The sequence below is a fragment of the Taeniopygia guttata genome, chromosome 1, assembly GCF_048771995.1.
Source record: "Taeniopygia guttata chromosome 1, bTaeGut7.mat, whole genome shotgun sequence".
NCBI classification, from domain to species: domain Eukaryota; kingdom Metazoa; phylum Chordata; class Aves; order Passeriformes; family Estrildidae; genus Taeniopygia; species Taeniopygia guttata.
In genome coordinates this window covers 91,445,118-91,462,518 of record NC_133024.1, presented here as the reverse complement: position 1 = coordinate 91,462,518, position 17,401 = coordinate 91,445,118, and the positions used below count along the sequence as shown (strand labels likewise).

General features: G+C 43.0%; 1 protein-coding gene and 1 long non-coding RNA gene across 9 annotated transcripts in view; one reads left to right on the top strand and one right to left on the bottom strand.

Moving 5' to 3' along the window:
* Positions 1-11,670: 11,670 nt before the first annotated feature.
* On the bottom strand, positions 11,671-16,765 carry LOC140684749 (uncharacterized). Its single transcript, XR_012057478.1, has 2 exons — positions 16,642-16,765; positions 11,671-13,284 (listed from the first exon to the last, which is right to left on the bottom strand). It is a non-coding gene; the product is annotated as an uncharacterized lncRNA (long non-coding RNA).
* Positions 15,881-17,401, top strand: part of NAXD (NAD(P)HX dehydratase) — a 50,993-nt gene continuing 49,472 nt past the window's right edge. For 3 of the 8 annotated variants that reach the window (XR_003961851.4, XM_072933593.1, XM_030280187.4), the window contains exon 1: positions 16,739-16,941. Coding sequence is in view for 4 of the 8 variants with exons in the window: in XM_072933593.1 (XP_072789694.1) it covers positions 16,886-16,941 (56 nt within the window). In the remaining 4 variants the exon portion in view is untranslated. Of the gene's footprint in view, positions 16,363-16,738; positions 16,942-17,401 lie in introns of those variants that run through there. The other 5 variants (XM_030280197.4, XM_030280237.4, XM_030280226.4 and 2 more) reach the window with 5 other exon arrangements.

Sequence of the window (17,401 nt, the reverse complement as noted above, 5' to 3'; positions counted from 1 at the left end):
CAAACTCCATGCAACCTGAGCCATGGAAAGAGTAAGAGGAGCAGGGTAAAATGGGTTGTATTTCATACTGATCAAAATAAATTGTTCCATGTCTATTCAGCCAAACCGTACGTGCCGGTTTCTGAAGGCAAAATGAAGCAATGATACTGTAATGAACATATTTAATTTATTTTTCATTTTTCTTATAATCTCCAATCTTTGAAACACTTTATTAAATCCCCCAAAGCTACATATATAATGAACTTTCAATAGTTGAGGTTACAGACTCAGTCATGCAATGGAGGCAGGGTTCCAGAATGTCTCTATTAATTTTCGCAGCAGCAGCACTCTGCAGTCTTTCCTGCTCTGCTGAACACTCCTAATTTTTATTAATTCCATTGGCATTTTAACCTGAAGGTGTTGCATATAGGTAAAACCTTACAAAGGGAAGGCCTTGTAAAATCATGGCTCAGGCCTGTTAGTTTGGCTAAGCAGAAAAGGACTGTGGGAAGAGACTCAGCTGAATTAGGGGTAGAAAAACAAGTTATGTAATCATGGCATGTTCACATCCTGGTGTATGGTGGTTGGTTGAATTTTATTTGTTATGATTTAAAAGTATGCAGCTGATAATGGACTAACTGCTTAAAAAGGCCTGGTTTTTGCAGTACAGCAGCTCTTCTTGGCACCTGCCTGGGGACTCTGCGTCACTACAGACCCTCACCCCACATGAAAGTATTAAAAAAAAAAAAGGGGGGGATGTTGCAAAGTCTTCAATAGTTTCTTGGTAATATGCCATCCTGGTCAAAAGTTTAGGAGTGACTTTATTTATATTTCCTCACTATTCCATCCCTTGGTTTATGCCTACAATAAAGAGAATAACAAAGCTCTAATCTTCAACAGTTTATTTGACAATCTAAGAATTACTGCAAAGAGTCAGGCTAATGACCATGATATTTCACAAATTTTTCTTGCATGCACTTTTCTGGCTTTAATGGTTGTGTCAGTGATGCTGACTGTGGTTCTGGAGCAGATCACTTGGTTACCCACTGCTCCCTCAGCTACAGAAAATATTCTTGTCCAGAAAGCCTTTGTATTTCCAAGGGCTGAAGGACAGGGGTGTGCAAAAAGAACAGGTAAGATCAAGACTCTGTTTTCAGCAGAACTCAAATGAGATTAAGAAATTCTCAAACTGAATTACACCCACTTTTCTCATCCTTGTAAACAAGGAAATGCTTCTGCCAGATGCTTGTCCCCCCCCAAAACTTTCTCCACTCAATTCTAGCAGCCAGTTGGAAAGGCAGTTAAATAAAACTAGCTCCACAAGTTATGGTAACATTACCAGTGACAGGCTCTGTGGCTCCCATTGTGTGACACCCTTGTGATACCACAAAGCCCAGAAGGCATCGAAGAACAACCTGGGGTAATTTCCACAGGGCAGGAGTTCCTCCACTCACCTCACCCCTCCAAAAACATGATACCGTGTTGCCCATTTCCCTGGTCAGACATGCTTCTTCTTCACCAAACCATTTTAGGAATACATTCTGGAAAACCTGAAGCATTTCTTCCACACTACCTCAGCTTTCCAAGGAATGAAGAACAGATTCTTTTTCCTAGCTCGCTCAATTGCATCCGGATGCTTCCTAGAAAGTGTAAAAAGAAGCATCTGTGTCCCCAGCCAACCTCCAAGGACACCTGGTCAGTGCAACTGTTCAGGCATCAGGGTTTCTATTTTGCACGCCTCTAGCCAAATGTTCAAGACAACATACTCGTGATGGCACGCTCACGGCTCACAGCCAGGCTCTACGATGTCGAGAGGTATAAAGCACGAGCAGCTGCAACCAGCTGCACTCCCATCCTACTCCATGGGCACCAAAAAATGCAGAACCTGAAACCTAGCAAATGGAGGTATTCCAGGGATTTGTATGAAGAAATGGAATCCTTCTTCACTCCAAGAGATTCTTGCATAAAGTAGTATTGTAGGAAATTTTCACAGCACAGATTAATAAAATGAAGTTTGATGAAAGTAAGTGCTAGACTCTGAATAATTTTTTAGATCTGTAACAGTTTCCTAATTAATTATACAACTTCTTATAATAATTGGCTAATTCTGTTTTAACTCTGATGATAGCACACAAGCAAATTTTACATGTAGTGGTGACTTGAACAATTCAAGTTTAACCTCATTTCAAACTAATTTTATTACCCTTTGTGTCCTTTATCTTGCAAGTTTTGATTAATGACAAAACAGCTCCTGCAACCCAATGGTTTTCAAGTTTCTTTTACTGCCTGTTGTGTAAAAGTTCAGCCAGTAAATTATTTGCCTCCTTTTCTTTCTCCCTTCATTAATTTGCTACCAAAAAAAAAAAAAAAAAAAAAAAAGGACACAAAATTAGTCAGAATTTATCTTCATGAAAGCTGCTTTTAAATTGCAATCCCCTTAGTATTCTGTAATTCTCAATGAGTTACTATTCTGGTTGGTACTTGGTTGTTATTTCTTTGCAATTCCTCTAGCATAAGTTCAGTGCTGGCATTATTTCTGTTCTTCAGGATAATGGAAAAATAAAATATCTATAACTTAGCTGGTACTCCTAGGGTTAGAGTTAGATTCAGGGTTAGGGTTTCATCTCCGGGTGGCATAATAAATGTGAGATGAACATTTGTAGATATTTATTAACAAGTCAGCTGTTCCACTCCTCGTCGCTTCTGGAGGAGAGCCATCCAGTCCGGATGGTCACTGTAAATGTCTGTCATCCCAGGTCCTGCTGCCTCTTATTCTTGTCGTAGTTGAGAGAGAGCCATCACAGTTGTGTTCTACTTCTGTCATCTGTGAAGAGGGATTCTATGGCCAAGTTCCATAAACACTGAAATATTGCCACCAACCCACAGTCATCCACAGCAGCCAGAGCTAGTACACCATGCCCTCTTCAAGGGTAATGGAAGGAAACAGAGGAATTGTCCCTTATACTTGCTTAACTTCTTACAGACATTTGTTTTAGGGTGACACATATCAGCTTTGATGATACATTTCCCTGTTCGTTGCTTATGAAAAGAGACTATAATGTAATCTAAGGCTAAATATATCACCTTCAAACACCCGAATTAAAGCAAATGGGTTCTACCCTTACCTTTCAGACTTCATGGAGAATGCATGTCAAGAAGATTTGGATACCATCACATGCAGACTCTAGCCTTACCACAACCACAGACATAAGCTCAAATCTGATTCTGCCTACAATAAAAAAATGGAAATTGTTGTGCCCATATTTCCTCACATTTGTGTAAAAGGTACCTGACAAAGTCACAATACCACAAAAAAATTTCAAATCCATACACACCTAGAAGAGGACCAGTATAATCAAGCACATAGTTTAGGTGTTCCAATTCACAGTTTATTGTAGCTAAAAAGCAGATGAAGTGGGTTTGCTTTCCTGACCTATGGACTACAGTAGACCAGCTAAAGGAAGAAATCTTGTTCTTCCTGTCAAAGGGAAGGAGCAGACACCTGTTGAAATGCTTATAGCCTAAATCCTCTCATATCTTGACAAAGTAGGCAAAAAGGATTATTTCTATAGCAATGATACCTACAGGTTCTGGGCCAAACCCAAAGTCCCAGCTAGGCTGGACCCTGGATAACACCTAGTACCTATCCCAGTAAGCTCCCCTCACCCTCACTCAAGTAAGATAACTTCAGCCCAGAACATGTGTGGAAGCATTCATGAAGCACCATCTGCAGACAGTAACAATGACCAAGACACTCAAGTGATGTGCCAGCAAACACAGTTATAGGAATTTTGGATGTCATGCTGTTGACAATATCTACAGCCAGCTGCTTGGGAATGCATGTCCCAGGAGAATTTACCTTCCCAGCTTTGGGTCTGCAAGCCCTGTGCCTAAGACTGAGTATATTAACACCTCCCCACCCACCCTGAAAATCAGTTTGCATTTGAGATTATATGGGTGTGTATGGAGATTATACAAGTGTGTATGTCTGTGCAGGTCCTGTCCTGAGAAAGTGCCTTAGGTGAAGTGGAAAGAAGCAATGACATGCATCCCCTCTTACTTTTGTGTTGAGGGTAAATAAAGTTCCCATGTCCCCATTTACTCCTTTAACATAAAGGATGATTTTAGCAAACTGTATGGACATATTCACAGTGGCATGGAATGACATGCCTGTGTTGTGTGCTGGAAAGAAAGCATTTTCAGAGTTAGAAAGTCATCATCTGCATATGCACACATTCAGTATTTGCAACACACCTTGTGACGCTCTGCTGGAAGCTGCCAGCAGCATGCAAAGCATCCTGAGTGCAGGTTACAGCCCCAAAAATATTTCTCCTTACTGGAGGATTATCCAGCTACATTCAGGGGACTAGAAGCTTTACATTTCTTTATTGCAATGGATTCCCACACGGCTGATTTAACTAATCTCTCAGGCACTCTTCCTAGCCACAAGCTTTACCTGTTTCTTCATCAAAGAAGTGAGACCACACAGCTCAGGTGCTGCAGAAACAGAGACTTTCCATCCCTATGTGGATTCTTTAGCATCTCCTCGCTCATAGCTCTACGCTTGTGAGCATTTGGGCACTTCATTTTCTTATTTCTGCCACCTGTGGCAAGGGTAACAAAGAGTCACACAGACTAGCAGGCACTCCAAAACTCATTTACTTTTGTTTTAAAGAAAATATTTGAAGAACTGTGAAAAAGCTAAAAAAACAAGTGTCATCCTTCCAATTCAATCTTTTATTTTCAGATGGTGTGGCACACATTCAAGGATGGATAAAGAAGGGATGAGGAGATGCTCTGTGATGAATAAAGGCATCAAATCAGTTCACAAACACAAAAACTGGATCATTTTCAAAAAAGTCAGGTGCACAGTGAGTGGAAGCTGTTCCAAGTCTTATGCTCATAGAGCAGCCAACAGATGTTGTACATCCATGTCTGAGCAGCCAGCTGTCTTCTCATCAGTATTAAGTGTTCAGTTGACATTAAAGGGACAGATAGAATTAAATCTGAGAGCTCAGAAACACAGACAGCTTTTCTGAAGCTTGCTATATAGGCAAATCATTATATCTATGCTTCTTTTATTTCCCTCAAACAAAAGTATTAATGAACACATTAAAAATGAAACAAAAGTATTAATGAACACATTAAAAATGAGAAGAATAATGAGAAGAGTGGCCATGGACACCTAAACAGCTCAATAATAATATGTTAATATTCTCCAGCAATAAATGAAGGAAATGTATTAAAAACACATCATAAAATTTCAAAATATTAGTATAAAAATACAGGAAAGAGACAGAAACAGCTGCTAAAGATCTTTGAATACAGTCCTTTTAATGTCTTCCCTATCCTGGGTTTTGTGACCTGTTTTGTAAAGAAGTTTCAGATTTTCAGACTGTGTCTGACAGCTCAAAAAATGTTACCACTCTTGCAAAAGAAAGAGAGAGAGAGAGAAAAATTATTCGGTATAATATATGTCATAGATCAAACAACATGTACAATGTCAGTAGATATCCACTCTGACTCCACCCCGACATGAGTGGGAAAGCCAGATGTTTGTGCTGCTTATCCTTCCCTGGACATCTTTTCCACCCAAGGAGAGCCTAGATACCTGAGAAAGGAGTGGGCAGTGATGTCCTCTGCCAGGTCCCCTGATGTGGGCAATCAATGACTATTAATACGGGATTTTCCCTCTAGTGAGCTGAACCATGGTTTTGATATTGAGGTGAAGAAAAACAATTGAAGTTGTAGATTAAAGAGTTTACAATATCTTTGCAAATGTAAGTACATACATATTTCCAAGAAATTAAAGGAACCATTCTCAATTTATTCACCCTGAATTGAATCAGTAGATTGAGTTTTAGATTATTAGGTCAAATTTTAAATTACAAGAGCTGGGTGAAGAGAATTTTAGCATTTAAATTTTTGCTTCAAAACTTCTTTCATTTTATATTAAGGGGGAAAAAATGCTAAGAGATGGTGAGTGGCTCTGATGGCAGAGAAGCTCTGGGGGTAACATGTAGCACACAAGGTGCTGAGGGGTTGGAGGGAAAATTCAGCAAATTTAAGAGATTTCTGTATCATACAAATAATCTGATGTAGACTGTGCATGAATTTGGTTTATTTGGATACCAGTGTCTTAGTCAGATGTCACAGTTTTTCTCTAGCAAGCTAACTAAGACTAAGACATTTGTGACTAATACAGATAAGTTTCTGGTGCTGAGTTCCACATCCTATATACATCCTATATATATCCTATATACATCCTATATACATTCTTTATTCTCCTATTTGTCCTGGTAAAAAAAACATGGTGTCTGAACACATACTGTACTGCTGGTCATTAGGTGAGAAAATGCGGAGAAATTTAGAGAAATAGAGAAAATAATGTAGAGGCAGTTACTTTTCAGTGCAAAGTTTCCAAAATATTTGACAGTGCAAATTCCTAACCCTTCCTAACTTGCAAGATTTCTCCTTTGTATTTACGTTACCTTGCACTCCTTGAAATCACCTGTGGACAGCCAGAGATGAGCAAAAACCTAGAAATAGAGAGGGTTCCTTTCTTTCTTCTATAACCAGCAGCTTAGGGACTTGCTGAGTTAACCTTACCACATTATGTTAACAGCTCCTGCCTTCTATTTGTTTATTTCAGGTGCTTTCCATTAGTTTGACTTTGAACTCCACACATTTATTCTCTGCTCTTTTTTCTTGCTCATCAAATACATCCTTGTCTTCATTTTCACAAACCTCTTTAGCATGTTTGCATTGTGTTGTTATCCCTCACTCTCCATAAAGATGCTGATTCCAGCCAATAACTGCTCATGTGTTACATTTCTCAGTGCATCCCTTTGGCACTTCCTCCTTCAGCCATCACATTATGAGTGAAGGATACCACAAGCATTTATGGAGTGAATGTGTTGTGTTTTTCAAAGCTTTCCAGCAAAAATCTTGAAACTCTTATGCTGCAGGTGTGCTGAAGTACTGTCCTCCCCATGCTGACCATTAATTACTTCTCAGTTTTCTCTGTTTTCCCGTCTGCTTGTTTGTGCCCACTCAAGTGTTGTCTCAGGTTATAAATCTGATGAACAATCAAAAGAATTGTGCTGTCAGTAATCACTACAAAGGTATTGGAGAGAATATTTTGTTGAATAGTACAGTGATAAGTATGGGCTGCAAAAGATTAAACACTTCTCTTTCAAGATCTCTTAAAAGTAAGAAAAGGAAGCAGATTCATAGCACTGCAGCTTGTCAGGCTGCTCTGTGTTTGCATAGACAGTGAGCTGTACATCAGTCACTTTGCCCACCTTGAAAATGTAATAGGCTCAGAGGTCCAGGCCCAGAAAATTCTGCAGGAACCTAATAATAATTTATATAAAAGTATGCTGTAAAGTATTCAAGATGATCCCTCAGTCCCTAAAATCCAGCACTGACAGCTACTGCTTTTGTGCAGAAATATTTCTGTGGCACGCTGCCAAGGGACAGTGAAAGTCTTTCAGAAGCACATTTTTGCCCACAGCAGATGGAAGTAGCAGCTTTTAGTTGCAAACAGAAGCCTAACAACAGCAAGAAAGGGCAAGACCGTGTAAAAACAGTGGCACAGACAAAAGTGACGATGTTTTCAAGTCAGATGGGTACCACAAATACCTTGTGAAGGGAATGTGCAATGAGCAGTGAGGGACCAAGAATCTTCTCATGAAGAACCAGTCAATTACTTATATATTCTCCTATATTAACTGATGGTATCTCTTAACATACTCTGCTAAGTATTCGTGTATTCACACATTTTATGTTGAACAGTATGAATATGCTGTATTCCCAGAAATGTTCAGTACTCATGTTCTATAGTTAAAATTCATTAGTAGTTGAATTCTTGTAATTCTTGTGCAATATACCAAAAAGATTTGTAACCCTGTAAGTGAACTCTACAAACAATGAGATAAAAATAAGTTCTGATCATGTCATTGTGGGTGTGTTTGGGCTTTTTCTTTTTGTTTTTTTTAACCTTTTGAGTAGAGGGTAAGCTAAAAGAGAAATACATGATGAACATGCCCTTTCTCTGGCAAACAAGTGAGCTATAAATGTTAGTGCTGGAGCTATAAAATTTTGGTTTAGCCTTCCCTATATGTTCCATACATAATCCATGTGTATGCAGTGCCAGGGTTATTCTGCCATATTTTAGCAGTTGATAGTGCTTACTTAAGATATATCCAGCCACTCTTACCAAAGAGCCCTGAGTCCTGCAGCTTTTGTCCACAGCCCCACAGATGAGACTATGGCCATGATAGTAAGCAGGCCTGGCAGAAAGACTGTGAACAGACGAGGCTCTTTGGCTGCCCAGGAGCACTTGATGTCATGTTTACATCCTTCTTGTGTCTATCATGTATAATGAGCAAGTACACAGGCAGGTTTTGGGAAATTCAAGGAGGTTTGCCCCAAAGGATGCATTACACTCAGTTGTTCCAACCATCTGGTGTGTTTCTGGCTGGGCAAACACAATCATAGTTTCCCATTGCCAACACAGTCACCAGAGAGATGTGTGATTATTCTGTCTTTGGGGAAGCCTGGGCATCTTGGGATGTACCAAATAGACTTGTCAAAGTTTAAGAACTGAGAAGTATCTCAGCAGCAGCACGACTGGGTCTTTGACAGACTGGCCTGGTAGGTGTCTAATTTAGGATGAGCTCAACAGCTCTCCAGGCCCCAGTAACTCTAAGGACTTGATCTCCATTGCTTGAAATGGAACTTGAGATATGTGGCTCATAGGCAGTCACCTATATTTAATACCTAAATTTAGACGTCTGCAATCTGAAGCTGAATTACACTCCATATTTCCCATTACAGCTCAGGACCTGGCAAAAATACTCGGTCAGAAGCATCTTCTGAAACTCTTTGACCTCCTTTATTCCCATTTTTTCCTACTACTCTGAAACAGTCCTCACACACCTCCGCAGTTAGGTCAACTTTGTTGTCTGTCACTCTGACCTCCAGTTCTGAGCCTTTTTATCCACACTGAATGGTCTAAGAGTCTCTTTTACAAAAAGACATGAGACTTTGAAAGCCCAGAAAAAGTAAAAATTTTATCTCCAGATCCCCCACACATTAAATGTTCACAGGTTAATGGATCAATAGGTGTCCTTTTGAGAACCTAAAAGTGTAGTTAAGAATAATCTTACAATTGAACAAGACTGGGAAGCTTAATGCCCTCAAGCAACATGATAATGGATTTTTGACTCGATAGGGCAAAAAGCAGGGAGGGAGAAGAGCACACTGACAGGGCATGTCTGAGCAGCAAAATTTCAGAAACACACAACATAAAAATTAATAACCCCAAGCATCAGTTAAACCTGACAAACTTGATACTACTCAGTAATATTTTTGTCTTGAAATAATGTGATGCTTCTGAAAAGTAACTGAGTCAGTTTTGTAATCACAAGGAACTGCAAGAGGCCAGAAGCTTCAATAAACTTAGACCAAGAGAGAAGTCAGTCACCCTCTGTGAAAGGAAAGACCTGAAGGTCTCAGCCTTGACCTACAGGTACCAGTAGGATAGTTAAGCTCAAACCTGCAGCACTTCTTTTTCTCTGGTGAATTTGATAAAAGTGCCTTTGAACCTGATAAACATGAGGTAGATTAAGACTGTGTCTGCACAGCTGCAAATCAATCACCTTTTATCTTAAAAGAAGGCATTCAGTCTGATTTTCCTAACCAGCTAACTCCTGTCTGCTCTTAAAGCATTACAAAAGAGCTCTTACAGAAAAAAACAAGAGTGATTAATTTTCAATTCCCAATGCTTTTCCTCCCCATTATACAGTTTCCTTGTACAGAGACAGTTCTGAATACCTGAGCAGAAGGGGCAGTCTCATGAATCCTTTTTAGGCGGTTACAGCCTTAAAATGTGCCACTCCAGTAGCCCAAATAGATGCCTCAGGGAGGTGACTTTTTGTCTATGCAAGGGGAATCTTTCTGCTTCTTGTGACAGATGAACTGATAAATGGCTGGATGGGGACTGCAAGTGACAGCAATGGAAGGTGGATGCTTGCCATGCCAATATATCTCAGAGACCAGATGGAGTTTTACTGAGCAAAATGTATATTTTATTACTCCCTATGAATGGATCAAATAAGTTCAGCAATAATCTGGTTTCCATATAATGGGAGAAAGCCTTCATGGCCACTCAGAAGGCAGTGTCTTAAAAAGCTTTTTTACAGCATGTAACTCACCAGCTGACAACTGAACTGAAGGTATCTTACAGATTTGGTCCCCTGCTGTTACCAGTTGCACAAACTGCTCACCTGTGACATGTGCAGTATTGTTTGGGAATGTTCAGCAATCTGGTCAAAGTGTGGGAGGCTCAGTGTCCAGCTGTGGTGCCTTTCCCTCACATTCAGCATAGTGCTGGGATCCACTTCATAAAAGAAAACCAAGAGCAGGGATCAAAGTGGGCTCTACATTAGGACAAGGAGGTATTTAAGAGAAAATAATGTGGAGAGTAGGGATGCAATATTAGGGGTGCTAGCCTGAGGGAATGGGATGTATCACTAAAGAACGGGCAAGGTAAGAGCAATGTCCTGGAATCATTTGCAGAGTGGAGGTAGCTGAAGAGGGGGTACCCCATCTCTCTGCATGGTGTTGAAGGGGTGGGTTAGCATGATAGGAGATCAGCCAATGCTGCAGGTTGAAGATGATGCACAATCATATTACACCCTCAATGGAGCCCTGCATGCCCTGCTGAGTTTTGGCCACTAAAGACACTCCAGTTATCATTCTGTCACAGTTTCCCCCACCACAGTACCAGGGCTTGGAATGGTTCTTGCTTGCTAAGGTGTCCAAGTTTCACCACAGATATTCCCTGCTGTCTCAAGTTCTGACATGTCAAGTCTACAGCTGTATTTATATAAAGGTGCTTTATACTGCGATAGCTATTCCCATACAGCAAGGAACATCATCATTTGGATGTGTCATCTTTATAACGACATAGTTCTATCCACCCTTTTACCCTATTTTAGCTTTTATTTCTACATGACCTTCTCCTCCCACAATAGGATTAATTATCCCAATAGAACTTGCAGAGCTGGCCTTGGTGTAGAGAAAATGAAGTGTTGCTGCCCATACACTTACACAGCTGTGGCAGTCACAGGAAGTAATAATGTACATGCATATAAGCTGACTTTGAAGTAGAAGATGCTGTAACCAAAACCAGGGTACGTATGTTTAATTCCAACACCTGCAAATTGAAGTGCAGGCATATTAAGGACTAGAATATATTTTCTATATATGAGAGCTCAGGAATACATAATAGGAACTGCTCTCACAGGGAGGAAAGAGAACTACAGCTTTTTCCTGTGGGCAAAAGATTATGCACAACTCCAGAAGCAACTGGAGGCAGACATCACCCGTGGCATTACAGCAATCTGAGCCTGACTACAAATGCAAAGCTTAGGGGCTGCAGGGGAAGCAACTACAGAGTCTTCAGAGAAACCTGGAGACACAACTGCTAAAGTTCATATGCTGGCTCTATGAGATAACTAGCAACACATTACAGGGAGAAAAATCCCAGCGAAGTGAGGCACCTGAAAAAGGAACCTTTCAGTGTTCAAATCCCTTTGTGAATACAGCATGTAGCCTTCCTCCAGCAGTTATAGTTAATATCCACTATGATTTCCCAAGATTGAACTGAGCTGTATCACTTAAGGTAAAACCAATTTATTTTTTATAAATCTGTCCATCATTCTGAGTATTTGTGCCTCTTAAATAAACATAAAACAGTTTTGAGCAAGGGGCTGACATTTGTATATATACAATGGGTAAGACGATGCTCAGGCAAAGCCTTCCAGCTCAGCTACAACACAACTAAAATAATGTGTAAATTACATTACTGAATAGTAAAAAAAATTATATAAATTGTTTATTTCATAATAATAGCAGTCTTCTAAATTGTGTAAATTAATGGATTTGGCAAATGTTATCTTCTGCCACCAAAGAACAGGATAAAGCAGTTTTTAAAAAAACTGTGTAACTGCCCAGTATCAACTTTCTGAGAGTCTCATTAATCTCTGTTGGAAAAGAGGCCATTTATTTTAACACTTTGGTTGTTGCTTAAGAGGTTTTACATAATTGTTTGCACTAGATATCAGGAACTTGTTTGAAGGATTTGGGTGAGCCCAAAAAACCTTCTTCACTTCTCTTGCACTACATAGATCATTATTATTTCTTGCTCTAAGAAGAGTACAAACCAGAAACAGCCTTTTTATTGTTTCCTTCATGTTTATTTTTTCCACCATTAACACTCAGCAGAAAGAGTGTTGTTCACTTTGAGTAAAACAAAAATTACCTAGTGATTACCCAGTATCCCTACAAACTGTAGGGACAAACTTTTAACACAGTATTTAATCAGGTGTCGGTCTGTTTCTTTCCATATATAGTTTTCTTTTCCTTTTTCAGCCCATACAACATTCCTGTTTAGTAAATTTTATAGGAAAACCAAAGCCATGTTGATGTGTTCTTGTAACAGCTTGCTGTCAATTTCTTCCAGCTATCCTTTCTCTTGAAAATAAAAATACACAAAGTGAAGTGACAGGAATAATTACTATAGCTTCAAGTGTTCCTAGTTTCTTTCTGGCCTACAGAGACATCAAACTAGTAAATTAAAATTTACACCAAATAGCCACATTTTGTATTATGATAAACATACTAGTGGTGTAAAACATGCTAATTCCACTCAATTTAAAAACAGTAAATAGCACTATTAATAACACCTGCAGGATTTGCCCTCTTGTTATCAGAACACCTATACCATTTCTGCCTTCTCTATCACCACTATCAATTCTAACAGCTGCAATTTAGCTAGGTAATCATTCAAATGAAATTAGTACTTCCTTTATCTTTTTCACAATGAAAGGTGCTTCCAGATTCCCATTTCAACAACAAAGAAATCCTTGGTGGTATTTTAAGGGCAGTTTCAATTAGAGCTACTTATTACTTCTGAGTTCTTCCATTACCTTTCCCCACATGCATGCTTAAACCTCCTATTGCAATTATTAATATGCATATGTTGACAGGGATATGTTTGTAATATTTATGATATTAAATGGTGATTCCAGTACAGGCTGTCAATTGTTTGAGTGGAGAGAATGCAATCAAAGGATGTTGCAAACTCTGCTATTGACATCTGGTGTCCACATTCACCTTGGAATGGCTTTGGTAGGCAGGGTTGCACAACAGTTACCAAATGGGTGGAAAGGACTGAAGTGCTGAGTGGGTGCAAAGTCATCAGGAGCAAAGAGCCAACAAGGATTCATCAGGAACCTGCAGAAGAAAAAATGGTCTTGAATGGTCACTATTTTGGGGTCTCCACCTAGGGACATCTAGCTTACAGTCCATCACTCCCCATACTGTTTGTTCCCAGCAAGCACCAGCTGTCAGTGACTGCTGCCATCTACTACAAAGCCAAACCTCCAAGCTCTTGTCTACCTTTACAGCAGTAGGACATTCTCAGGCTGGCTACTGATGCCCCTTTTTTTTTTTTTTTTTTTTTTGTGTAGCAGGGGAGGTACAGGTTACAGTAGTTAATCCACTAATGAGGAAGATATGGTGCCTTGACAGCGCAGCTAGGGAAGGGCTGAAATGTCGGAACTCAAGGTTGAGATCAAGAGCTAGGGAAGGAGGGACAAGACTCTGAGGAAGAGGTAGGGGTCAGCAATAGGCAATGAAGCCAGAATGATTGTGACGAAGAAGGAAATGGAACTCTGCAAGGTAGTTTCTCCTTTCATGTAAGAGGGACACACAGAGAAAGTGACAAGACTTTCAGAACAGAAAGCACAACAACAAAAACAAACAAACAAACAAACAAAAAAACTGGACAAGCACAGTATATACCTGAAGAAATAAGTGCCTCTTGCAGCTGCTTTTTCTCTGCGTCTCTGGTGGGAGTGTGCACTTTTGCCTCATACACCTCCCACCTTCTGCAGTTCTGTTAAAGACCCTTTTCCCTTGCCTCATCTGCTGGTTAAGTAGTGTTGCTGTTGATGCACTCAGAGATGGCATCAGAAATTATGGATTTATACTGTACAAGGTATGGAGATGGCAGCCAGTACTATGCCAGAAGAAGGTACCTTGAGTTAGACACAGAGCAGGAGAATGTTGGGGAAGTGGCAACGTGTTTTGCTCAAACATTTTACACTCCCGTGGTTACAAAAAGTTGTTGTGCACAACAAAGCTGGGCGTAACAAGATGAAGAACTGTGGCATAGAGGAAGCCCACAGACACCCTTAGGTTTTCTTCCACACATAAATTGAGAATTTGGTCCTCCACAAACAAGTTATGATGCCTGCAGCATCAGAAGAATTCCTTTCCACCTCTGCTACAAAGGAAACTAGAGAACTCAGCAAAAAACATTACAATATCTTTGTTGGGCACAATATGTGCCTTTGGTAGGGATACCTGATGGGATAAAAACAGCATCCACATTATTCTTTCCCGGCTCTCTTCCAGACATTAATCAGTGCTAGAGTTATGGGAATCTAAACATTCATTACCTCTCCAGCTGGAATCAAAACATGAGTGTATGAAATGTGGTGTTAAACATTTTTTTTTCTGGGTTAAAATTCCTGTGCAAACTAAATGTGATTGTTTAATCTATCTTTTGGCTACCACTCAGATAATCAGAGGGTAAAAAGCATTACTTGTGCTGACTGAATGAAGGGAAAAATCCACTGACTTGGTATTGGCTTTAAAATCATACCAGATACCAGGACCTATAGAAGAGCAACTTTTCAATAAACAAGTTAATGCTTGACAGTGAAGTCATCAGGTATCCAAGGTCCTGCTCCGGAACATGGGTTACTGATCAACCTGGGTCACTAAAAGTTCAGTTTGTCCGTCTTGTACTCTGCATAGAGCATGGCTGTTTTAAGCACTGCTTCTGAAGCTGAAAGACAGAAATATCTCATGCTTGGGTTTGGTCCAGGTAACACCAGCAGGTCTGTTTGACCACAGCTTATATATAATACAGGACAGTAAAGGAAAATGTTATCTGTCTTCACCCCTTCAAAATATTAATTGAAACACTGACATTTTACTGCCAATTAGGCTACAAGCTTTTATAAGTTAATACCAACACTCCTTGAAATACCCAGGAGTCTAGAGCAGAAATTACACCTGTTTTGAGCTTTAAATAAATGTTTCAGATTTCTCATGCATATAATCTTATTAAGTTTCTCCTGGGTGACACTGCATTTTGATTCATTGTGGAGATTACCTGCACCTCCTGTGCAGGTGCTGCAGGACCAGAGGTGAACGTCAGATGGTAGTTTCACCAGCTCTGTTGTGTTTTAAAGAAAATAATAATGGAATGCTGCTATAAAATCACAGGAACACACATATCAACTAGACTACAGCACTAAGTGCCATATCTGGTCTTTCCTTAACCACCTCCAGGGACAGTGATTCCACCACCTGCCTGGGCAGCCTATTCCAAGGTCTAACAACCCTTTCTGTGATTAAATTCCTCCTGATGTACAACCTACACCTCCCCTGTCCCAGGACGGTGTCCTCTTGTCCTGTCACTGGTTACCTGGGAGAAGAGACTGACTCCCACCTAGCTACAGCCTCCTTTCAGATAGTTGTAAAGTGATAAGGTCTCTCCTGAGCCTCCTTTTCTCCGGGTTAAACAACACCAGCTCCCTCACCTGCTCCTCACAGGATTAGTGTTCCAGACCAGTTTTGTTTCCTTTCTCTAGACTTGCTCCAGCACCTCAAGTCTCCTTTGTGGACTGAAGAGCCCAGAACTGGACACAGTACTTGAGGTGTGGCCTCACCAGTGGAATATAGGGCAAGTGCTCTGTATAGGGGAAAATGATGTATCTGAGCAAGAAATAGCACCTTAGAAGCAAATCACACTTGCAAATGAGGAGTTTTCTCAGAAACACCTGGCAAGGTGAGGGATGGGAAGAGCGTGAAGCAATAAATTCCTGGGAGTTTATAAGAGCTGCTAATTAAAGGGCCGGGAAGACAGCCCCAAAGCGCCGGGCTTTGGCCGGGCCAGCCGCTCCAAGCTCTCCGCTGCCGGGCCGAGCCGGGCGCTACCACACAGCCTTCCGCGGCGGCCCCGCCCGCCGGTGCTGCGCGGGGCGCGGGCGGCCCGCGGGGAGGCGCGGAGCGGTGCCGAGGGCGCGGCCGCCCGCGGAGCCCTGCCCGGCCCGGCGGAGCGGAGGCGGAAGCCGCGCCGATGAGCTGTGCGCGCTGGGCAGCGGCTGTGCGGAGCCCCGCGCTGTGCCGAGGTAAGAGCGGAGCGGCCCTGCCTTGGCCCCGCGAGGATGTGGGGACGGGGCGCTGTCATCGCCCTGGCCGCGCTGGCCGCGGCCCTCTGGCTGCGGCGTGACGAAGGTACAAACCTCCGAGCGCCGGCCCGGGCGGGAGGCGGGGCCGGGGGGGCGCCGGGTGCTATCGGAGCCCGCGGGCGGTCGGGCCGGTGCCTGCTCCCCACGGGAGGAGAGGTCCCCGCGCCAGGCAGCCCCGCCGGGGGCTGGGCCGAGGCCGGAGGGAGGCGGCGGCGGCCTCGTGACGCTCCCGCCGGAGAGCAAAACCAAAGCGAAGGGGCGGCAGCGGGGCCCGGCACGATGCAGCCCACCCCCGCCTGCCGCGGGGGCCGGCCGGGCCGCTCACCTGCTCCGCGGAGGGACGGCCGGGGGGCGGGGGAAGCGCTCACAGACCCGACCCCCAGCACCGCCGCAGGGTCTGCCAAGGGCAGCGGCTGCCGGGTCCCCCCGGGCCTGCGGGCGGCGCCGGCTGCGGCGCGGCTGCTGTGGCGGCCTGCAGGGGCAGCGCTGCCGCGCGTGTGTGCGCCGGGGCGGGGTGCGGGGGGGAGCTCGCCCGCCCCGGGCTGGGTGACGACGGCCGGGGCGCAGCGATGTCGCTGCCCGCGCTGGCGCGGCGCGGCCCGGCACGGCGGTGCGCGGGGGTGAGGTAGGCGCCGAGCGGAGCTGCAGCGCTCTGAGTGTGTGTGTGTGTGTGTGTGTATGTGTGTGTGTGTGTGTGTAGGGATCGCGCTCCACTGCGGCGGCGACGGAGGGAGGAGAAGGAAGGGAGGGAGGCAGGCGCACTGTGATGAGCAGAGCCTCCAAGTCCAGCCAGCGCCGTCGTCCTGTCGCTCCCAGCGGAGCCCGGGGCGGGGGAGCGGCAGCGCACGAATGACTGCCTGAGAGAGTGGGAGGAGGGGACCGCGGCTCCGCGCCGGGTGCCTGCTTGTTTATTTTTTATTTATCATCATCTTTTTCGGAGGGGGCGGGTCAAGGGGAAGAGGCTTTTTTCTTTTTTCTTTTTTTCTTGCCACCTCACCACCCCTCTTGTTGCAGGTGCCCGTAGCGCAAAGCGGCGCCTGGAAAGTTTAGTTTGCTTGCGTGCGTGCGTGCGGGCGGGCTGCGAG